The sequence below is a fragment of the Aethalodelphis obliquidens genome, unplaced genomic scaffold (assembly GCF_003676395.1).
Source record: "Aethalodelphis obliquidens isolate GAN/ISIS:26980383/991018 unplaced genomic scaffold, ASM367639v1 scaffold18, whole genome shotgun sequence".
NCBI classification, from domain to species: domain Eukaryota; kingdom Metazoa; phylum Chordata; class Mammalia; order Artiodactyla; family Delphinidae; genus Aethalodelphis; species Aethalodelphis obliquidens.
The window spans coordinates 9436971-9460446 of record NW_020837962.1 but is presented as its reverse complement, the minus strand read 5'-3'; the positions used below and the strand labels follow the sequence as shown (position 1 = coordinate 9460446).

Below are 23476 nucleotides of genomic sequence, written 5' to 3'. Positions count from 1 at the left end.
AGATGCGTCCCTGCAGGAACTTGGAGGCTGGGAGCTGGCCTGTGATATTTCACTTCTCTGAACCGAATACTTCCTTTCTAAAGTGAAATTAGACCCGTGTTACAGTAGCTCAGCTGCAGTGATGGGTTCAGTCAGCCTCCTGCATTCATGTTCCTTTGCAGCTCTTCATCAAGGGGTGAAGCTTCAAGAGGCTTCGCATCTCTCCCTGGATCCCCATCTCCACATTCATCCCAAGCCTGAGCCAACCCCCTGGAGGATGACACCACGCGGACCAGAGCTATGTCCTCAGCTGTGGCCACCCCAGACCAGGCCCCAGCTGGCCCATTAGCTGATGGCAGGCACATAAGTGAGCCCAGCTGGACTCACTGATCCTAGCCCAGATCAACAGAATCACCCAGCTGACCTTAGAAGCACAAGAAACACTTTTCATGAGAAGCAATGACTGGTTGTTTAAAGCCACCAGTTTTGGGCTTGTTTTCTGCACAGCACTAGGTAACCGCTACAGTTACAGTCCAAGATCTGGGTGTTGGCAGATTCCATTCTTGGTGAGGGTCTGCTTCCTGGCTTGTAGACGGCCATCCTCTCACCGTGTTCTCACAGCCTTGTCCTTTTGTGTGCACGTGGAGATGGTGCTCTCCTGTCTCCTCCACTTCTTATAAGGGCACCACCCTCATGACCTCATCTAAGCCTAATTTAATTAAACCAAAGGCCCCACCTCCAAATACCATCACATTGGGAGTTAGGGCTTCAACATACAAACCTTGGGGGGATGCAAACATTCAGTCCATCACATGCCTGGATCTATTGGAGGACCTGCTGGAAACAGCAGCACCTCCCCCACCTCCCTTCCCCAAAAGCTGCTAAGCACACAGTGTGATATTATATTCATGGGGCAGGGTGTCGCCAGGCACTTCCTAAAGACCCTTCGAGGCCACAAGTTACAAACTCTAATACTCGACGGGATGCAGGTCACAGGTGAGGGAAGCCAGCTGCTGGGGCTGTTATGAGCTGGAGAGAACAGATCCAGACGGCACCAGCCAATCTCAGCTCGGACAAGTCATTGCCTCCTTGCTGCGGCAGGAGGGCATCAGCTGGGGCTTCGAGTTCTTTCTTTTAAAGAGAAACCAGAGGACTTCCCTCGTGGTGCAGGGGTTAAGAATCCACCTGCCAATGCAGGGGACATGGGTTTGAGCCCTGGTCTGGGCAGATCCCACATGCCGCAGAGCAAATAAGCCCATGCGCTGTAACTACTGAGCCTGCGCTCTAGAGCCCGCGAGCCACAACTACTGAAGCCCATGTGCCTAGAGCCCGTGCTCCGCAACAAGAGAAGCCACTGCAGTGAGAAGCCCGTGCACCACGACAAAGCGTAGCCCCCACTTGCCACAACAAGAGAAAGCCTGTGCGCAGCAAAGAAGACCCAATGCTGCCAAAAATAAATAAATTTATATATACATATAAAAAAAGACAGAAACCAGAAAACTGGAGTTAACCTCTTGACTTTTAAGCGTTGGTAACTAATTTAAATTCTACTAAAACATGGTGCAGACTAAACTTTCCTCTTTCAAAGTGTGGTCCAGACACCTGCAGCTATCACCTGGGAGCTCAGTGAGACCTGCAGACTCCGAGGCTCCAGCCCAGGCCAGAATCTGCATTCTTAGCAAGCTCTTCCAGGTAATTCGAGTACACTTTAAAGTGAGAACCCCTGGATTAAACAAAATAGATAAGGCAGCTGGACATGCCCCTGACTCAGGTTAAGCAGCCCCACCTGTCAAAATCTAGGGGTCCCTCAATTCCACGATTCCGCATTCAGATGCCGCTCCAGGGGTCCTTTTATTAGATCAATTTATTCAACTGGTAGAAAAACCCTTCTGGCGGCAGGACAAAATAGAGAGCCTGTAAACATGATTTCACCCCTCTTCCCTTTAAGGAGCTTCCCATGACGGGAAATAGAATTCTAGTTGGCAAGTTCGGTGATGAGGTCTGTAAAAAAGGGTCCCTCGATGTGGCCATAGTCTCTTCACCCCATCCGAGGGGGCTGGCTGGACCCTGCCACTTGGCCACAGTTCGGTCATCATGAGTTCCACTGGCAGCGCCCCTGCCCCAGGAGGCTGGAGGCTCTTTGGCAGCAGCGGGGCAGGCCCTTCGGGGACAGGCCTCGTGAGCGGCAGGCACAGGCAGGCGGGGAAGGAGGCAGCGTCTCTCCAGGGAGTGCTGTATCGCTAGGGTTGCACGTGCCACGGCAGGCAGCCAGGTGAGGGGCTGAGGCACAGGTGCTGTCAGAAGCCTGGCTTGGCACGTGGGTCGAGACCACCCAGATGGTCAGTGGCCTTGGAATTTCCCCTGCAGAAGCCAGAGCTCATGGCAACGAGCCTCCAGAACAGGTCATGACGGGCAGCTGGAGGCTTCAGTCCTTGAAGGGGTTACAGGTGTCACCCGGTTGCTCCTTCTCAGCAGCCAGGAGCTCCCCATTCATCTCCTGCAGTGGGTGGTAGACGTAGGCCCCATCCAGGTGCCGGCTCCTCGCTGCCCTTGACCCGAGGAACAAGGACACGTTTGCCACCGTGCTGATCAGCAGAAGGAAAACCAGGGCCAAGGTGATGGCCAGCCAGGTGGTCCTGGGGGCAGGAGAGAAACCCCGAACGGGGACACTGTTGGGCGCTTCAGGCTGGGGGTGTGCTGGAGGGGCTCCCTCCCTCCCCTCACTTGGCTCCTCCTCCCAGAACAGGGGCACAGGGTCGGGGGCCTCCAGGGACCGCACACTGTCGAGGAACAAATGGGCCTGGTGGGGTGGAGGGCACACTCCACGCATGTTCGGGAGCAGCGGGGACAGTTGTTATGTGGGACTAAGGCCGGTGCGGCCACATCTCCTGATATTTCAAGAGCAGCCGTGGAAAAAAAAAAAGATTTTTACATGAACGTTACTGAGTTTCAGATGTTGCTAGTAAGTGTAAATTTCAATGGGTACAGGCCACATGTAATACAGCTGGGGACCTAATCTGCCCTGGGAAGCAGCAGTTTGCATTCTGTGCTTCCGGGGATGTTGACAACAGAGGCTGGGTTCTCTCCAGGGTCCTCAAAGCACACAGAGCAGGGAGGACCCACACCCCTTCCTTCAAGGCAGGGAGCTGGCGGGGATGGGTGGGGTCCTTCAATGATCTTTTTTCCTTCACGTGAGTCTTTGTCTGAAGCCCTCAATGCAAAAGCAGACTGCTCGGGTGGCAGGGCCTGCAGCTGTGCCCCTCAGCACCCCATGGCACCCCTTCCCTCACTGCAGGTCTCACACCCGAGGAGGCTGAGCTTGGGGTGCAGGGCTCCCGGGAACCACTGTCCCTGCTCCGCTGCAATTCCCAGCACACTTCCAGGATTTTCCTCCAGGCCCCACCCGACTCAGGGTCAGGACCTCCAGGAGGGATCTGGGATCTGCGTTTGTGATGAGCTCCCAGGTGCTGCCTCCAGGACAAGGCCAAGGGGCTTTTCGTTCACACCTACGCCTGCTTCCCACTTTGAGGGGACGGGCTGGGCCGGGCACCCAGGGGGGCTATGGGACATGAGAACCATGAGAAGAGAGGTTCTCCAAGTGGGGCTCCCAGACCGACAGCATTGGTTCTTGAACCCAGCTCTCTCTTTTAACACACTCCCCTGGAGGTCAAGTTGAAGACCCCCTGCACTAGAAAATAAAGACCCAACACGAGGGGTGAACACCCTCGGGTGTCAGAGAAATGACGTGAACTGCTCAGGGCTTCATGCTTCTTGCACCGGAAGCTGAGAAAAAAAGCCCACACCCTGGCCCCTAGATTCCACTGGGGTGGTGGCCAGGGTCCTTCTCAGCATCTCCCTGGACAGCACAGGTGGCTGCGAGCATCACCTAGGACTCTCCCCGTGCTTATGTCAGAGAATTGTCATCTGGTGCCCAGCTGCCACTTCCTAGCCCTACCCAGACCCTGAGCGGAGGCCACGCCTCAAAGGCAGAGGGAGGGGGGATTCCTCCCACCCCTGCCCCAGCTCCCAGCGAAGTACCTACCTGGTGAAAAGGGAGAGTTCTCCTGCCCGCAGGGTGTCCTCGGGTAGCGGGAGACACTGCTTCACTGCAAGATGCCAGGGAGAGGCTGAAGGTTGGGAGAGGAGGGGTCTGCCCCCTGCTGTCCCCGGGGAGCCTGGGAGGGGCCGTACCTCGGGAGAGGATGCTATTCAAGGTGCGTGACCAGGCGAGGCTGCAGTTGCCGGTCTGGGGGTCGCAGGGACACTGGTGCTCACACTTGCAAGGGCTCTGGCAGTCTGGCCCGTACCAGCCGAGGGGACACTCTGCAGGGAGGAGCCAGGAGGACAGAGGTGGAGGCATCAGTGGCAGGGCCTCTCTCTGCACTGCCGGGATGGGCCCCGTGGTGTGCTGAGCTGAGCGGATGCAGAAGCATCCCCCGGGCGGGGCCCCCTCGTGGCTGAGTCAGGGGCCCTTCCAGCTTACCCTGCATACAGATGTCTCCAGTGAAGCCAGGGGGACAGGCGCAGGTCCCCCGAACTGGGTCACAGGTAGCTCCATTATGACACTGACACTTCTTGGCACAGTCCTCCCCAAAGGAGCCGCTGGTGCACGCTGGGATGAGGGAAGCAGGGCCTTTGCAAAATCTGGTCCTGCCCCGCAACCCCACCCCAGGCTGGGGCCAACAGGATTGCAAACGCAACTCTCTCGCCCCAAGTGGCCCTGTAGGTTCACATGTTCTCCCAACAGATAGTTCTGGAGAAGTTGGTAAGCGGCAGGCCCCGAGGCTGTGATCTCATTGAGGGCAGGCAGCCGGCAAGCCAGAAAGCAGGTGTCAAAGGACAAGGGAGGACACACGCTGGAGGGACCGGACCGATTGTGGCAGCAGCAAAGCACTGAGGAGGTGGGGTGGGGAGGCCTCTGAAGACCTGACATTGAGGCTTGGAGAGCAGGGCGTGGCTGGAGCCCCCAGGGCCTGGCAGGTCATGCTGAGGAGTTCAAGTTTTTCACTCAGAGCCAAAGAAAGCCACTAAGGATTTAAGCTATGGAGGGTTATGAGTGCGTTGAGCTGTGTCCTCCCAAAGATATGTTCTAATCCCCAGAACCTGTGAATGTGAACTTATTTGGAAATAGGGTCTTTGCAGATGCAATTAAGTTAAGGATCTTGGAATGAAAACATCCTGCACTTAGGGTGGACCCAAGTCCAGTGGCCTGGGGTCCTTGTAAGAGGACAGAGCGGGAGACTGGAGACAGACAGGGGAGAAGGCTGTGCCTGTGAAGTCAGAGGCAGAGATGGGGTGATGCAGCCACCAGCCCAGGAATGCAGGGGACCCCCAGAAGCTGGAAGAGGCAGGAAGGACCCTCCCCCAGACCTTTCAGAGCCAGTGCAGCCCTACTGACCCCTTGATTATGGAGTTCTAGCCTCCAGAACTGTGAGAGAATAAAGTAATGTTTTAAGCCTGAGTTGGTGGAATCTGTTGCAGCAGCCCCAGGACACTAATACAGTGATTTACATGTGAGGCAAAAGCATGAGACAAGAGGCAAGCGACTTGCAGACCAGGAGGCAGGGATAAAGGCAGCTGAGGCTCGCAGCTGCCAGGCTCACCCTCTCCCGTGTGCCCAGGGGGCTGGGGAGGAGGCTGGCCTGGTGGCTTTTACCTTCACTGCAGTTGGACCCTGTCCATCCAGCTTCGCAGCGGCAGCCGGCTGCCAAGACAAGACCGAGAAGGTCAGGTGAGGGCCCAGGCAGGGCTGGGGCAGTGAGAGCGGGGAGCCCGGGATGGAGCTGCCTCCCAAAGAGTCCCACTCACTCTCCGTGCAGAGCCCATGCTGGCTGCAGTTGGCGGGGCCACAGTCCAGCTCGCTGCAGGCGGCGCCCCGCCAGAAGCGCCCCGTACACTGGCAGCGCCCCTCCACGCAAGTCCCGTGGCCGTTGCAGTCAGACGGCTGGCAGCGGGGCTCGTGCACACACACCACGGTGGACACGTGGCGAGGACAGCGCCACATGTTGTCCTGGCTGCAGAAGAAACAGGAGTGTGAAGAGAGGCTGAAGTGCTGGCCACCCCAGCAAACCCTCAAACCCCCCCACTGCAGCCCCTGAGGGCTGCCTTTCCCTGCCTCTCTTCATTCATTGTCCCTTCTCCAGCCTTTTACAGGTTCTTCCCACCCCCAACAATCCCTTCCACCCCAGGGCCTTTGCACATGCTCTTCTATGCCCAGAAGGCTCTCCCATGCCCACCTAGCCCCTCATCCTCCAGATCTCAGCTCATGCTTCACTGTCCTCAGGTCTTTCCTGACCAATCACCCCCTTCCATCGGCCTGAGCGGTGCTGGTACGCTCCATATACTTCCTGTAAGCAGCGAGAAGCAGGGGTCTTGGCTCCTCCTGCTCTCTGCTGAATCCCCAGAGCCGGGCACAGAGTAGGTACTCAATATTTGTTGAATGAGACAGTCGGGGACAAGCTTGGCCTTGGACCTCAACAAGGGGGCTCTGGTATGCTTACCAGTGATCGGATGGGTAACTGGCCAAGGTCCCGTTGAGCACGAAGGTGGCAGAGCCCCCTCCGTCCAGGTTGATGGCATTTACCACGTTCTGTTTCAGCAGGAACTCCGCCATCTCCCACAGGTTAATGCTGTGGCACAAGACCAGTGCTGCTGACCTTGCCACAGCCGTTTCTGGGTTAATACATCTTACTTTCCACAGTGGACAGTATCACATACCCATTATGGCAGGCAAATTTCTAAGTGCCCCCCGAAAGGTGTCCTGTCCCAATCCCAGGAAGCTATGACTATAACAAGAGATCACTCTCCTGATCATGTTATGATACATGGCACAGCTGTCTGCAAATGGGCACACTGTCCTGGATTATCTGGGTGGCCCCGATGGAATCACAGGAGCCCTTAAAAGCAGAGAGCTTTCTATGGCTGAGGCAGAAGAGGAAGTGAGAGAGATTGGAAATACAAGGGGATTAGATGGATTTGACACACCTTTGCAGCTTGAAGATATACAAGAGGAGAGTATATACATAAGGGGGAACGTGGGCGGCCTCATGAGTGGAGAGGCCCCCAGCCAGCAAAGACACAAAGACCTCAGTCCTACAACTCCAAGGAACTGTATTCTGCCAACAACCTGAAGAAGCTGGGAAGAGGATTCTTCCCCAGAAGCTCCAGATAAGCACCCCGCCTGGCCAACAGCTGGGTTTTGTCTGTGGGACATCCTGAACAGAGAACTCAGTTGGGCCCCCCCCACCCACTGACCCCTGACCTACAGAGCTTTGATCTAACAAATCAGTGCTGCCTGTGCTAATTTGTTACACAGCAACAGCAGACTAGCACACTCACTTTACAGAGGAGGAAACAGCAGCTCAGAGAGGTCAAATGACTTGTCTATGGCTACAGAGCCATCAGATGGCCAAGCTAGGATTGGAACCGAGGTCTACTCCCAGCTAACTTTGTGATAATTTCCTTTCACCCCAATCAGAGCTCAGGAGAGATGAGGCCCTAAGTTGGCAAGACTGAGAGCAAGTGTGTGGAAGATGATGAGTTCTTGGAAGTGGGACAGATCTAGGGACCCTCTGCCTGTGGGAAGACAGGGAACAGATGGCTGTGAACATCCCCAGGGAACAGCTGGAGGGCAGAAGGGCAGCTGTTGGTGGGCTGGAGTTCCTCAGAGCAGGACTCAGCCCAGGCCTAGAGGCCCTGGCTCACGGCACTCACCCCCGCTGCTCCGTCTGCCCGTCCACGTGGAAGAGCACCAGCTGCCCCTCCCGGTCGTGGCCCACGGCTGTCCTGGCTGACATCACGTTCACAAATTTGCTGAAGGAACCTGAAGGAGAGGCAGCCTGGCTGATCACCTGGCCCTTCGGGAGGCCTACTAAGCTCTGCCTGCCACTTCCTGCCAGTCACTCTCCACAGAGACATCACTCTCCACCTCCAGGTCTATGCATGCAACATCTCTCTTCCCGTGCCCCGCCCCAGTCGGTCTCCGCAGAGTAGCCAAAGAGCTGTTCTTCAATGTAAATCAAGATCAAACTCCAGGTGAAAATGCTCCAACGGCCTCCACTGTCCTTAGAACAAAATCCAAATGCCTTACCAAGGCCTGGCATGACCTCCTTAGCCTGCTTCTTCTACCTCATCTCCTGGGGGCCCACGCCTCTGAACACCCTGCAGCCACTTTCTACTTCTGGCTGGACTGCACTTCTCCCCAGCTCTTCCCATGGCTTGTGCCTTCTGATCTAAGTCACCTCCTCCATGAGGCCTTCCCTGACTGCACAGTCTAAAACAGCCCATTTCCACATCAGGGCCATGGGGAACCTTCCCTGTCCCAGTATTCCATATCCCAGGGGTTCTCAAAATTGAATGTCAATCAGAATCACACAGAGGGCTCCTTAGAACACACACTCTTGGGCCTCAGCCCCAGGGATTCTGATTCTGTAGCACTGAGGCACAGGGGTAGGGGCTGAAGTTCTGTATTTATAACAGGCTCCTCGGTGATGCTGACGCTGCCGGTCCACAAACATTTTAGGAACACTTCTCTGTTCTCTTGTCCATAGCTCCTTTCCTCCAACTTTTTCTTTCTTAGCACTTACCACTTCTTTCCAGTATACTTAATATCTATTTCATTTCTTATACAGTCCACAATGCAAGGATCTTATCTGCTTTAATCCCCACTGATCCCCAATACCTAGAATAGTACTTGTTGAAAGACTTCCCCCACCACCCCACTGGTCCTGGTTTTCAAGAGGCTTGTTGCCAACACCCCCACTCATCACCCACATCTCATCATACTCATTGCCCTTCCCCCACCTGTCTCCTGTGTCTCATCGCACTCAGCTGCCTGACTCTCGTTAATGTAGATGCTTCCGTTGCGAATCAGCCACACGACCCCGCTCAGCAGCTGCACAAACGGATTCTCAGTGTCCAGCACCTCCTCTTCAGACAGGTACCTGGACACAGGGAAGGCATGAGATTCAGTCAACAGCAGTGGCAGCTGCAGGTAGTGCCCTCCCCCCCACACACACTACCCCCGCCCGCCCCACCACCTGGCTACTTGATTCCTCCTCATGCCCAGGAACCTGCCTGGTCCTGGAAGCAATCTTTGCAAACAGTCTACGCATCCCAATCTACACTTCATTTAACAGAAACAACCGTCCCCAACAGATCACAAGTCCACCTATGGCCCTCAATCTCTCAGGCCGTCACCCCAGCCAAACTACCATCTGATGCCTACAACAGCCTCTTAATTGGCCTCCTTGCTCCTACTACGGCCCAACCAGCCTAGTATCCAGCAGGGTCAGAGCAAGCTTTAAAATGACCAAAGTCAAAATAAATAAATAAATGACCAAAGTCGGTCCTATCCTCCTCTGATATTTTGCTCCTTCCTTCAGTCCCTCACACCAAGCCCCTCTGCACCTCTGAGCCTTAGTGCTTGCTGTTCCTTCTGACTGCAATGCTCTTCCTCCAGTTCTGACTCTGGCTGACTTGTGATTAATTTTCATGTCTCAACTCAAAGGTCACCTCCTCAGACAAGTCTTTCCTTATCACCTTCCCGAAACTCAACACTCTATTTACAATCTGTTCAACGCTTCACTGCACATATACAATTTGAATTAACTTAATTATCTCCCTGGGTTTTGTTTATTTTTCCTAGTAATGGGGTGAGGGGCGGGTAGTGTCCTTTTTTGAAGGCAAAGGCTGTGCTTGTTCACAGCTATATCCTCAGTACGCAGCACATTTACCGACCCAAAGCAAGCGCTACACAATACTGGAAAATGAATAAACTCTACAAGGAAGGCATTACTTTCCCCATCCTTAAGGTGAGAAAACGGAGGCTCAGTTTGGTTAGGGGACTTGAACACGGCGGCACGGCTACACCTCAACTCTCAGGCTCTCTGCTCTAGAATCTAGGGCCTAGACAGTCACGGGACTCCCTGCCTCCTCACCCGGTGACCAGGGTCCCGTCGCGGCGGATCCCGAACTGCGCGTTCTGCAGCCCCCCGGCGCTGCTCACCCGCCGCCCGTCGCTCACAACGTTCCCCAGGCACTCGCCCGTATCCATGCGGAAGAAGCCGCCATTCTGGGCGACGCTGCAGCCGGCCGCCCGCGCCGTCTCCTCCACGGTGGCGCGGCGCCTTGAAGCACAGCCGCCGGGCCCGCCGGGCTCCAGCACCGAGAAGGTGCGCAGGGGCTCGGCGGCCCGCGTCAGGTGGCCGGCCACCGCGCGGTCTGCGAAGTGCGAGACGAAGATGCGTACGTTGGGGCCGCGGGCACCGGGGTTTGAGGGGTACGGCGGCCACCTCTCGTGCTCGCGGCTGCCGGCGCGCACCCTTGTGCAGTCCCGGGCAGAGCGCGCCCGCGTGCGGGAGTAAGGCAGCAGCAAGTCATCGTCGCGGGAGGCCCTGCTGGGATGGGGCAGACCTGAGCTCGGAGTGCTGTGCCCGGGTCTGGGGGACCCCCCAACGAGGCTTGACCCAGGCAGCTGTACTCACCCCGAGCCGAGGTCGCCGGACGCCTCACCGAGGAAGCCGCGCAGTGAAATGAAGAAGAGAAGGCAGCGACCCATGGAGGCCGCCATGTTGGACTCGGGCCTCCGGTCACGTGGGCCCACCCCACATGACTCAGGACTTCTGGTGGCAGCTTTTAGCTCTGAATTGCTTATACTTTTCTGGATATCCCAAAATCTCTTCCTGTAATTTACTGTGTTATTTTAGAAGGGGCGGGCGCTGGGGCGGCGGGAAGTTTTCACGTTGATGTAATTTGAAGTCTATGGAAAGTTAAAAAAAGGTAGTATAAAGAATTCTCTTACACTTTTTACTTATCTTTACCAATTGTTAACGTTTGCGCTTTATTCATAGACTTTTTTTTTTTTTGGTACGTGGGCCTCTCACTGTTGTGGCCTCTCGTTGTGGAGCACAGGCTTCGGACGCGCAGGCTTAGCGGCCATGGCTCACGGGCCCAGCCGCTCCGCGGCATGTGGGATCTTCCCGGACTGGGGCACGAACCCGTGTCCCCTGCATCGGCAGGCGGACGCTCAACCACTGCGCCACCAGGGAATCCCCCTAGCTTTTTTTTTTTTTTTAATGCCCATGTGCACGTAGCCTGAAATCAGCACCACAGACACACCTGGACCTATAATAAGTTTCCAGGTCTTTTCCCAGACATGAGATTAGTGTCGGGGCTCCACCTGACACATTTAGTTATGCTCACACTGAAGCAGAACAGGAGGGAAGAGAAGCAAGCTGGGAATGAGAGAAACGTTGATGAGCCAGCCCCCCACCCCCACCGCACCCCCCGGCCCCTCCAACTGCCTCGGGACAAGCTCCCACGGAATGCGACATCCTCACTGTGCAGGAGCAGGTAACATTTACCTGGCACCTACTACATTACAGGTACTGTTCTCAGTACTCTACAGACATAACTGTCACAGCTGTGGAGGTAATATAGAGATAGGTGCTATAATTATCCCAAGTGAAGTTGTCTGAAAGGCTGAGGAACAAGACTCAACTCCCCACTCAACTGCACTCTAAATTTATTCATCTGCTCCGAGCCTGGGTCCATCCCAGCCCCACATCCCCAGCCCTGCTCCCTGAGGGGATGACACTGGATTGCTTTGCTTGGGCTGCCTCCTTCTCAGGGTGTGACCCAGGCCCCAGGACTAAGGAAGGAAGGACGAAAGGCGTGCGTTTCACCTTCCTGGCAGGTGGCAGGCATGGAACCATCCGTGTCAGTGGCTGCTGGGTGGTGTCGGTGTGGGCGGCTGCAGCTCTCCGTCTGCTGGCGGGAGTTCCGCCAGGACGTAGGTGAAGCCGCCCAGGGCTGCGACAGCCATGGCCGTGTTGTGGGAAGAGCAGCCATCTGGGGAGGCACAGGCCCTGCTGTGAGCGCTGGGGGGTGGCCACCGTTCCATTGGGAGTACTTTTCAGATGTTCCCTCGGCCAGCCTGGGGACGTGCGACCACCAGAACTGTGTTCATCACTTGTCCCCTGGCTCAAAGATCCCCTCTCTGCCCTTCTTTGCTCCAAACCCCAGTGCACCAACCCCTCCAAACTACATTTCCCAGACTGCCCTGCCCACCACAGGCAGGCACAGGTGGGATGAGAGGAGAAGCCAGGGTATTTCTCCCCTTGCCCCTCTCTGTCTCCTCTGTGTCCAGCCTCTGCAGGCTCCGCTCACCCCATCTCCTCTCACGGTCCCTCCAGCTCTGCCTCCAGGGAGGACGGGGGCTTCCTGCAGTGGTTAATGTCTGTGTTTTCTCACCTTTTCTGTTTTCAGCTCTTGCAGCACCTCTGAGTTCCCTATATTCAATTCCCTCTGCTGAAGTTCCTGATGCAGGTTCTGTTTTCCTGACTAGACTTTGACCGAGAGCAGTTATCTCTGTGACTTTCAGTGTGTAATACACTGAAACGTCTCTCTCTTTTTTTTTTTTTTTTTGCGGTACGCGGACCTCTCACTGTTGTAGCCTCTCCCGTTGCGGAGCACAGGCTCCGGACACGCAGGCTCAGCAGCCATGGCGCACGGGCCCAGCCGCTCCGCGGCATGTGGGATCTTCCCAGACCAGGGCACAAACCCGTGTCCCCTGCATTGGCAGGCGGACTCTCAACCACTGCGCCACCAGGGAAACCCTGAAACTTCTCTTTTATGTTCCCTTCACTGAAGACAGCATCTCTGGACTCCCCACTTTCAAAGAGGAGGGCATCAGAGACTCCTACCCTTCCCTCTAGCTCCCAAACACAAAGGCCCCCCACCCTGGCTCCTGGGTGATGCTGGGAGCCTGTTTTCCTTGAATGCAAGCCGTGTGTATCCTTTCTAGGTTTTGGTTTCATGTCTTGGGTATTTTCATTACCTGTAAATTGTTTTTCTCGCCTCTTCACTCTTCTCAAAAGATGCTGTTGGTACTGAATGGCTTTGGGTAATTCTTCATCTTCAGCAGCTGAGAGAAGAATGAAAGGTGAACTTCTCAAGATGGATTTTTAAATATTACTGGCTAAGCCCCCTACTCTTCACAACACCTCAAGTAACTCAAGTCTTCTGTTGAATCTGGAGGCACTTCTGGAAGTTTCCTCGTGCCCCTGGGTAGAGGTACTTCCACACCACCTCAATATGCATCTACTGATGTTTCCCAAATTGTGGTCCCCCAATCACCCATATCAGAATGGCCAGAGGAGCTCATTGAAAATGGGGGTCCGCAGCCCCTCCACCTGCTGAATCTATAGGTCTGGAGGCCTGAGAATCTTCATTTTATAAACACCTCTGTCTTAAAACAGACTATCTTATTTCAAAAGCTTTGGTCTTTGAGCATCCTAAGCTTCTCATTTGGGAAGCCAGCATTTACTGGGAGCCTTGTCTGTACCTGGCAAAAGCTAGGTGGTTTCATATGTATTATGTCTACTCCTCATAGCTCAGGAAGGTGGAGATTATTTTGCTCATTTATTTATAGACAGGAAAATTGAGGCTCAGAGAGGTGAAGTGATATACTCCAAAGAGGACCAGCTCTCTGGTGTCACATGGCTGGAAAGGGGCTGTATCCTCTGCCTTTCCACCCTCTGCTTCTTCTTCTTCTTCTTTTTCTCTATTTCTTCTTTTTATTCTTTATTTTTTAAAATTTTTGGCCATGACTTGCGGCATGTGGGAATCTTAGTTTCCCGACCAGGGATCAAACCCTGAACCCACGCCCCCTGCAGTGGAAGCATGGAGTCTTAACCACTGGACCGGTGGGGAAGTCCCAGCTTCTTCTTTTTAAAAAAATTTTGTTGAAGTACAGTTTACAATGTGTTAATTTCTGCTGTACAGCAAAGTGACTCAGTTATACATATACATATTCTTTTTCATATTCTTTTCCGTTATGGTTTATCATAGGATATTGAATATAGTTCCCTCCACCCCTGCTTCTGTGTCACCACCTCTCAGACATCTCCCCTGACTACTCTGCCTAAAGAAGCTTCTCCAATGTTCTTTTCTCTCTCAGCCTGATGTCTCCTTCACAATCATTATCAGAACTCGCATTTCACTTACTGGTTTGTGTAGGTGGTTTCTGTCTCTTTTCCTCGTTTCTCTTTTCCCTGCCTAGTTTCTCCAGAGCCTAGAACTGTGTCTGGCATATAGTAGGTGCTCAGGGAATACTTGATGAAGAAATGAATTTGTTAACACAGGTGCAGCAGTCCGATATCTTCCAACAAGACCGCCCCTCATCCTGCAAAGTTTTGGCTTCCAAAACTCTGAGCCTATTTCCACATGTGTGTGTGTGTGTGTGTGTGTATGTGTGTGTGTGCATCTGTGTGCATGGACATGCATGTTGCACACCTCTCTCTGCACCCCCCCCAACACCAGTACATCCTTTCCCCAACTGGCATAGAAGCCCAGCGCCCCCACCCCCACCCCTGCTCCCAGCCAGGGAGGAAGTACAGCTCACCTGGCTTCCCAAAGCATCCTTTCTGTGGCTTCTGCCAGCTGAGAATGGCCTCCAGCCACCGGAGTTTATAGAATTTGGAGAAGCCACTGATTGCACAGAACATGACTGGAAGCAAAGACAGGGGACCCTCTTCAGGCCTATCCCCCAGGCCCACCTCTTCCCCCTCCCCAAGGCCACCATGGTGCCACCTGCTAGAGAGAGGCGGCACCAGCAGGTGAGCACTCAGCACAGTGGCTGCAAGGAGGCAGCCCTGAGGGTCTGCCTTAGTAAGCAGGGGCCCCCAAACCTGGGTCCTGCCTTGTTCAGTCTGTCCAGAGCTCCATCACTGGGTCAGATTTTGGGGGCAGGAAGCAGTCAAAACAGTGGCAGATAAAATACAGGATGCCCACTTAAATTTATTTCCAATAAATGATGAATAAAAAATTGTTAAGTAGGACTTCCCTGGTGGTCCAGTGGTTAAGACTAAGTGCTTCCACTCTTCCACTGCAGGGGACGCAGTTTCGATCCCTGATTGGGGAACTAAGATCCAGCATGCCACACGGTGTGGCAAAAAAATTTAAAAAAAGAAAAAAATTGTTAAGTATAGCCCATGCAATGTTTGGGGTACACTTATACTAAAAATGTATTCGTTGTTTATCTGAAGTTCAAATTTGCCTGGGCCTCTTATATTTTCATTTGCTAAACCTGGCAGCCCTAGTGTATGTGTGTGTTTGTGTGTGTGGCCGGAATCAGGGACACCCTGCTGCTTTGTTCCTAGAGCAGAATGCGGGGGGGCCCATTGTTTTCCATGAAGAGGTCCCAGGTGGGGTAGGCGTATCCGACGGCCTCAGCTCTCCAGTTCAGGTCCATCATGTTGGCACAGAAGAGGTTCATGTAGCGCTGGCTCTGGCGGAACAGCCCCTTCGTGCATTCCGTCTGGGGGAACAAAGACCAAGAGACAAGGAAGTTGGTGGTCTGAGCGATTCATGCACGCTGTTACAGGAAAAGACCTGCTGTTCTGAAACGGTTTTTTAAGTGGCTGCCTTTGGGGCAAGTCCTTTCCCTTTTCCCAAAATTTCTTCCCTATCCACACTCCCAGCCTGGTGGGGCTTAGTCACTGGGGGACAGAGAGAGCTGAGTTCGAGCCCCGGCTCTGCAGCTTAGGAGCTGTGCGACTTCCACCCCCTAAATTAACCTTTGTGAGCCTCAAGGGTTTTCATGGGGAAAGGGCGATGCTGAGGGGAGCTGCACCCGAGGGGCGCTTGTGTGTGTGTGTTGGGGGCGGGGGGCCGGTACCATAACCTGGAAGTGCCTGACACGATGCCCGACACTAGGGGGCGCTCTAAAGCGCTCTGTCACCGCATTCTGATTTCAGCCTAACCCCGCAAGCAGGCAGCTACAGTGCAGCTCAAAGCCTGGGCCGCGGAGCGGTTGCACGGAGACAAGGACAGGGGATGAGAACAGGCTTTGGAAACTTCTATAGCAATATGTCAGAGCAACTTTCTATCTGCTGAATCTAGTAATCACAATAACTTTCCTTGTAACTTGGCTTTTATTGTATTTACAAAAACACTGGGCTGTGACAGCTTACAAATAAATAATAATAAAAAAATCGATTAAACAAAATCAGCAAGTCCTTTCTTGGCTAAGAATTTATGGACATTGAGTAACATTTTTGAATAGAGATAGCAAGCCCTACTTTGTATATAAATAAATATATGTTTAAAATGAGTATTTAGCGGGAGTTCCCTGATGGTCTAGTGGTTAGAATTCGGTGCTTTCACTGCCATGGCCCGGGTTCATTCCCTGGTCGGAGAACTGAGATCCCACAAGCCCCACGGTGAGGCCAAAATAAAATAAAATAAAATGTGTATCTAGCAAATCTTGTGCTTGGAAGAGTGTTTGGGCACAGGAGAAGTGATGGTGGGGCTGTTTTGGTCTTGGTTTGGTTTTCTGGAAGCAGCTAGCTACTGACTTTGTTCTAAGACCTTTTTCCATCTGTTGTTTACTGAGTTCTTTCTGCTGCTTCACTCTCTCTTCTTCTAATACCCTGTGATCCAGTTCAGCATGCAAAGTGCAACAGAATCTCATCCCCCACCCCCACCCCACCACACCACTGTGGTTGGATTTCATGGCTGAACAATGACAGGCTACTCACTTCCGCCTCCTGAGGTCTGAAGCAGGGGTTTAAAACCTGCTTATTTTCCAGGTGTGAACATACGAAACCACACTGTCACGAGCCCCTTTCAGTCATTCTTCCTCTTCCTTGGGCTGTGGTTGAGTCCACGCCAGGCACTCACCATTCTGGCCGAGAGGAAGAGCAGCTGGTGAGACAGACAGTAGCCAGAGCAGCCGGGCCTGGTCATGAGGGTCTTGCAGCAATTGGAGAGCCTGCAGGGCTGGCTGCTGTTTGTCCTGTGGGAGAAGTGGTTCCAAGCTGTTAAAAGTGTCCTGAATGAAGCCCGAGGGCACGGAGCCTTTCCTGGTCCTGATGCCCCCTCTAGTTATTAGACCCCCCAGTAGGGTCCAGGCACACAGCCATGCCAGATAAACACAGGTGTCCTGTGTCTGGATTGGCTAAATTGTTCCCCCCGGCCCAGGGGAGGCGATGCTGGAGCTATCCTGAGTTAGGGGAGCCACCAGGGGCTGCGACTTCCCATTTCTCCGTGGGACCCCCAAGTACCATGTTTCCCAGAATTGCCCTAAACAGCAGATCCCTGGACCCAGAACAGCAGATCCCCGGGCCTGGCATGCCCACCCCCCTGTGCCAAGCCTGCCCCATGGAAGGGACAGGGCAGGTCCCTCACTGGAGCATAGCCCGTCTGCAAGCCCAGCTGTGTCCTGGCCCAAACACCTCTCTGAAGGATGCTGAGAAGGTGGGAGCTCGGGCACCTGCTGCCCCTTCTGCTCATGGGTTTCATGGGTCCCTGCACCTAGGGCTGCCCCTTGGGGGTTTGCTCCAAGCCCACTGCACAGCAGGTGAGCTAAGCTAGGCTGAGTCCTTCTTTCTGGGGCCTACAGCCCTGTCCTGCCTTCTGGGACTGGTTCTCCTTGCCAGATGCAGTTCACATTTGTTCTACAGAACCATAAAACAAATGTGAACTGCATCTGGCTAAGAGAACCGGTCCACCATGGGAGGTCAGGCCCCTGCGGTGGGGTCAGGGAAGGTTCTGGAGGAAGGATGCTGGAGCTGGCCCTGAAGTGTGAGCAGAGTTACTTAGGCACATGGCCTGGGGCGGGGCAGGGTGGGAGGAGGCCCCACAGAGGCGACTGCCAGGCACAGGCAAAGGCTTAAAGTGGGAGGGAGCCGGTGCCTTTGAGAGTCTGAAAAGAGGCCCCAGGGCTCGGACCGGAGTGGCCCGGGGACCTGGAAGGGCAGAGGAGTTGGGGCTTTTCCTGAGAACAAGGAAGCTTCGCACTGGGGTGGGGTGTTCAGATGTGCTTTTTGGAAAGATCCCTCTGGTGTGGGGAGACCAGCCAGTTGGGGAGTGCAGGGCGTGGAGGTAGGTGTTTGGAGAGGGCTGGAAGCCTCGGGTGGAGAGAGGGGGGCTGACTCACAGTGATGGGTGGGAGAAGGAACCGCTCTTAGGGGAGCTTGCGCCTGGTTTTGCCCAAACCCCTGGGGATTTGGAGAGTGAGTGGGACGGGAGGACTGGCGGAGGGCAAGCACTTTGGGATTTTCAGGAAGCGGGGCCCGTCCAGGGGGCCACCCGGTTCCCAGCAGCTGCACCAGGCACAGGTCACTGTGCTCCTCTGAGAAGGAGTCCTGCTGCTCAAACGTGGAGTAGACCATGGAGGCCTTGGTGCGGGTCCAGATGTGCGGGAGCTTCCAAAACCAGGCTCAACGGCTGGCTGGAAGTCTGGCAGAGAGGAGAGGGTTGCGGGGAGACCCAGGAGCAGTGGGCCATGCCGAGCTTTACCGCCCCCCAGGTTCCTGTGGTTTTGAGCCCACGAACTGGCTGTCCCTCCCCTGGCAGCCCTGAGCATACTCGGGTGCCTTCAGGGCTCCAAGCCTTGCCTGAGGGTTGGACACTGCATTTGAAACACAAAGGAAGCTCTTTCTCTAAAAAAATTTTTAAAAATCACTAGGAACAGTGTTGGGATGGGCTCTGACTAAATCTATCACATCCCATGGAAGCTTGAGACATATAAGTAGGGTTAGTTGACACCTTTTGTTCCATTAGAATGTGGAGCTCTTATGGAACAGACTTCACGATGACACGGGCTAGGATGGTCTTAAGGACCAGGCCTGGGAGAGGGTGGGGGACGCCGACTGCGGAGGGACAGGCCGAAACTCGGGAGGGCTGGGGTCTGGTCATGATGTCTGTCCAGTTATCTCCCCACTCACCCCCACGGACCTGGGAGCTGGGAGCCTGGGAGGCAGGGCTGGACCATACAAGGAGCTGGTTTATTTATTTATTTATTTATGGCTGTGTTGGGTCTTCGTTTCTGTGCGAGGGCTTTCTCTAGTTGTGGCAAGCGGGGGCCACTCTTCATCGCGGTGCGCGCGCCTCTCACTGTCGCAGCCTCTCTTGTTGCGGAGCACAGGCTCCAGACACGCAGGCTCAGTAGTTGTGGCTCACGGGCCTAGTTGCTCCGCGGCATGTGGGATCCTCCCAGACCAGGGCTCGAACCCGTGTCCCCTGCATTAGCAGGCAGATTCTCAACCACTGTGCCACCAGGAAAGCCCCTGTTTTTTTTCTTTTAATTTTCTTTATTTTTTTTGGCTGCATTGGGTCTTAGTTGCAGCATGTGGGATCTTTCGATGCGGGATGCGGACTCTTCATTGTGGCACGTGGGCTTCTCTCTAGTTGTGGCGTGAGGGTTTTCTCTCTCTAGTTGAGGCGCGCGAGCTCAGTAGTTGTGGCACGCAGGCTTAGTTGCCCTGCGGCATGTGGGATCTTAGTCCTTGAACAGGGATCGAACCCGCATCCCCTGCATTGCAAGGCAGATTCTTTACCACTGGACCACCAGGGAAGTCCCTTTTTTAAAAATAAGTTTGGAATAAGATCGTTTGAGGGCACACCTGCCCCCTGAACTGAACAGAGGATTTCTTAGAGTGGAGCCTGTCCAGTAGGGACAGAATATGAGCTGCAAAGGGCGAGCTTCGTGGGTGCTTCAAAATCGTCTAGTGGCCACATTAAAAAAAAACAAAGAGAAGCAGGTGAAATGAATTTTAGCAATCTATTTTATTTGAACAAATAGATCCCAATACCCAAAATATTATCTTTTCAACTTGCTGCCAACATGAAAAATCAATAAAAATTAATTATTTGCATTCTCTTTTTAATATCATTTTTCTACTACTAAGTTTGAAATCTGGGGAGTATTACACTCGTGGCACATTTCAGCTCAGGCTGGGTACATTTCAAGAGCCCCACAGCCACGTGTGCTTCTCGTATTGGGACAGTGAGGACTTAGCGCCCTCATGCAGCTCACTCACTGTGAAAGTACATCTGTTTCCCTGCAAAATGTCACTGTTGGAGTACTGGGTGCTGTCCCGAACTTCATTGGGACTACTACGTGTATGCATGCCATATGCCCTTTCTAAAAAATTCTGAATTCAGAAACATATCTGGTCCCCAGGGTTTCAGTTAAGAGATTATAGATCTGTAAGAATAATAAAAATACCACCACCAAAATGTGCATCTGATGTTCCTTGTGGGCAAGCTCCAGGTCAGGGTTTCTCAATCTATTTTTCATTCTTGCCCTTCTCCAGCCTTTTAAGACATTTCCCCGTGAACATTTAAAAATAATAGCTTTTTTGAGATATAATTTGTTACTGAGTCCAAGCTCGCTCTGCTCGCTGCACGACAGGCCAATGAATGGGGAGATGAAGTGTTGAGGGAAGGAATACGACTTTATTCGGAAAGCTGGCAGACCGAGAAGATGGCAGACTAGTGTCTCCGGTAAACCATCTTATGGGGTTTGGATGCCAGTTTCTTTTATAGTACAGAGAAAGGGAGGAGATGAGGAAGTAAAGTAAAAAGGCCATAATTGCGAAAATCCCCTGGTGAGGGGATGTGTTAATTTCTTCTTTCTTGAAGCCATCCACAGGTGAGGGGGGGGGGGTTCAGATTATCTCCCTGTGAGCTGAACAGAGGCACTTTAGTTTAACTTTCAGGCAAAGGGGCAGGGTTCCCTGAGGCAGGCCATTATGTATGATTATAATAACAAAAGCAACGAAGAGCAAAGGTTAAAGTCAAAGAAACAGATTGAACATGGAGTCCAATTTAGCTCTTCCCTGTTACAAATTCACATGCCCTTTTAAAGTATACACTTTGGCAGTGTCTCTTAAAAGTATATTCACAAAGTTGTGCAAACACCACCACTGTCTAATTCTGAAATATTTTCATCCCCCAAAAAAGAAACCCCACATCCATCAGCAATCACTCCCCATCCCCCCCTAACCTCAGCCCCTGGCAACCACTACTCTGTTTTCTGGTTCCATGGATTTGCCTACTCTTGACATTTCACACAAATACTCATTCAATATATGACCTTTTGTGTCTGACTTCTTTCACTGAGCATAACGTTTTCAAAGTTCATGTATCTTGTAGCATGAATCAGTGCTTCATTCCTTTTTTATGCCTGAAAAATATTCCATTGTATGGATAGATCACATGTTATCCATTCATCAGTTGATGGGCACTTGAGTTGTTTCCATCTTTCTGCTACTGTAAATGATGGTGATATAAACATTCATTAACGGGTTTTTGTTTGAAAACCTGTCTTCAGTTCTCTAGGGTATACGCCTAGGAGTGCAATTGCTGGGTCACATGGTAACTGTACGCTTACGTTTAACTTACTGAAGAACTGCCAGACTACTTTCCACAGCAGCTGCACCATTTTCCACAATCACCAGTGATGTGGGAGGGTTCCTCCTGCACAAGTTTTTGTTCAGAATTCCTGTGAAATTTTTGTTTGGCTGCACTGTGCAGCATGTGGGATCTTAGTTCCCCAACAAGGGACTGAACCCATGACTCCTGCATTGGGAGCACAGAGTCTTAACCACTGGACCACCAGGGAAGTCCCTGTTGAAAATTTTTTTTTAAAGATTTATTTATTTAATTTATTTTTGGCTGCATCAGGTCTTAGTTGCTGCATGCGGGCTCTTCGTGGTGGTGCTTAGGCTTCTCTCTAGTTGTGGTGTGCAGGTTTTCTCTTCTCCAGTTGTGGTGTGCAGGCTCCAGGGCACGTGGGCTCTGTAGTTTGCGGCATGCGGGCTCTAGTTGAGGCGCGTGAGCTCAGTAGTTGTGGCACGAGGGCCTAGTGGATCTTAGTTCCCTGACCAGGGATTGAACCTGCATCCCCTGCATTGTAAGGCGGATTCTTTACCACTGGACCACCAGGGAAATCCCCAGGTGAAATTTTAATACTGCAGATATATTGCATATTTGTTTGTGTGCCGTATCTATATCTGCACTTTATACATAAAAAGAGTATGTTTTTCTTTACTCCTCAAGAACCGTTTTTTTCTGGCTTGGGTGTGTCACTGAGAACGACTGTTCCAGGTGAAGCCTGTCACTATCATCACTTGTTAACCCTTACAACAACCCCTCAAGTGGGTACTATTCTTATCCCCTTTTGTACCTTAAAATCTGAGGTTCTGGGGGGAAAGTGACTTATTTTGACCACCTGTCTCACAGCTAGGATGAGGTGGTTCAGGGATTCCAACACCTGAGTCCACATCCTTTTTTTTTTCTTCTTTTTAAATTTTTATTTATTATTATTATTTTTAAATTTATTTTTGGCTGCATTGGGTCTTCGTTGCTGTGCGCAGGGCTTTCTCTAGTTGCGGCGAGTGGGAGCTACTCTTTGTTGCGGTGTGCGGGCTTCTTATTGTGGTGGCTTCTCTTGTTGTGGAGCACAGGCTCTAGGCACGTGGACTTCAGTAGTTGTGGCTCACAGGCTCAGTGGTTGTGGCATGCAGGCTCAGTAGTTGTGGCATGCGGGCTCTAGAGCACAGGCTCAGTAGTTATGGTGCACGGGCTTAGGTGCTCCGTGGCATGTGGGATCTTCCCGGACCAGGGCTCAAACCTGTGTGCCCTGCATTGGCAGGTGGATTCTTAACCACTGTGCCACCAGGGAAGTCCCCTGAGCCCACTTCTTAATCGTGGAAATTCTGCCAAGGTTCAGCCTCCTGTCTCTGGAAAGGGAAACAGTACCCTCTTGACCTCTGGGAGGACTGAAATTCATGTGTGATGTTGGCCAAGTGGGCAAGCAGTACAAGCAGGACTGGCTTGTGATGCATCCTGCTTCTCTATCTCCCTAGAGAAACGATCCCAACACCTTCCTCAATCAGGCTTTCATATTCCAGGACGAGGCGTTTACCTCTGGTTTGTCACAACCATGGCACCTGGTCCTTATCCTCTTAGATCATGAGAACAAGAGGGGCTCTCTGAGATGTGAAGTCCCCATCCCTTAATTTACAGGTCAGGAAAGCCAACTGATAGAGAGTGACTTGCTCAAGTTCAAGGCACCCTGAGGCCAAGGTCTCTGGATCCCAGCCCCGTCCCACCTCAGAGGGTGCCCGGAGTGGGCAGGGCATGCGTTCCAGCTTCACACCCTTGGCAATGTAACGGAAGGCAGTGGCCTCCCTGGGAACTGGGGCATTAACGAGGCTGCCCATGGTGTCTGTCTGCCCATCCCTCCATCCGTATGTATGTACTCGTCCTTCCTTACCCTCTTCTACCCTCAGGTTTCCAGCCCTGCCTCTGCCACACACTCACTAATGTTGTGACCTTCAATGACCTCATCTGTAAGAAGGGGAGTCACAGGGCTATTGGGAGAAGCAAAGGAGATACATGCCAAGTCCTGAGCTGGGTTCTAGGGTCCCTGGTGTTGCCCCATCCAGGCTCTCATCAAGGGAGGAGGCGCTGTGTCATTTGTCTAACATGTGGGTGGGTGAGGTGGGGCTGAGGGCAGGTGGTCACTGTGCCTGACGTGCAGGTTCTGGGGCAGCTCCCAAGGCAAGGGCAGAGGGGGTGGCTTCAAGGGGACCCATTTCAAAGTCAAAGCGCTGTCACATAGATCCACACAGAACTCTTTAGTGTGGTTACTTTGGGAGGTGAAACAGGAGGGTCAGTGGGGAAATTTTCCTTTCTTACTATG

At 52.9% G+C, this 23476-nt stretch overlaps 2 protein-coding genes across 4 annotated transcripts; both read right to left on the bottom strand.

Annotated features, from left to right (window-relative positions):
- Window positions 1–1813: 1813 nt before the first annotated feature.
- On the bottom strand, window positions 1814–10683 carry NAGPA (N-acetylglucosamine-1-phosphodiester alpha-N-acetylglucosaminidase). 3 transcript variants are annotated; one of them, XM_027117476.1, is made up of 11 exons: window positions 10464–10683; window positions 9918–10376; window positions 8782–8921; window positions 7693–7801; window positions 6480–6608; window positions 5788–5993; window positions 5636–5683; window positions 4463–4591; window positions 4171–4302; window positions 4022–4085; window positions 1814–2528 (listed from the first exon to the last, which is right to left on the bottom strand). In XM_027117476.1, exons 1-11 carry the CDS (start codon window positions 10547–10549, stop codon window positions 2405–2407), a joined length of 1626 nt encoding a protein of 541 aa, XP_026973277.1. In that variant the 5' UTR covers window positions 10550–10683; the 3' UTR covers window positions 1814–2404. The 3 variants fall into 3 exon arrangements, with proteins under 3 accessions (XP_026973277.1, XP_026973274.1, XP_026973276.1); XM_027117473.1 differs by having other exon boundaries at window positions 1814–2615; window positions 10464–10681; XM_027117475.1 differs by having other exon boundaries at window positions 1814–2615; window positions 9918–10373; window positions 10464–10680.
- A 1015-nt stretch (window positions 10684–11698) lies between these two features.
- Window positions 11699–19895, bottom strand: CUNH16orf89 (chromosome unknown C16orf89 homolog). The gene is made up of 7 exons (XM_027118354.1): window positions 19841–19895; window positions 18073–18202; window positions 16663–16777; window positions 15163–15298; window positions 14384–14488; window positions 12818–12904; window positions 11699–11829 (listed from the first exon to the last, which is right to left on the bottom strand). Exons 1-7 carry the CDS (start codon window positions 19893–19895, stop codon window positions 11699–11701), a joined length of 759 nt encoding a protein of 252 aa, XP_026974155.1.
- Window positions 19896–23476: the final 3581 nt, after the last annotated feature.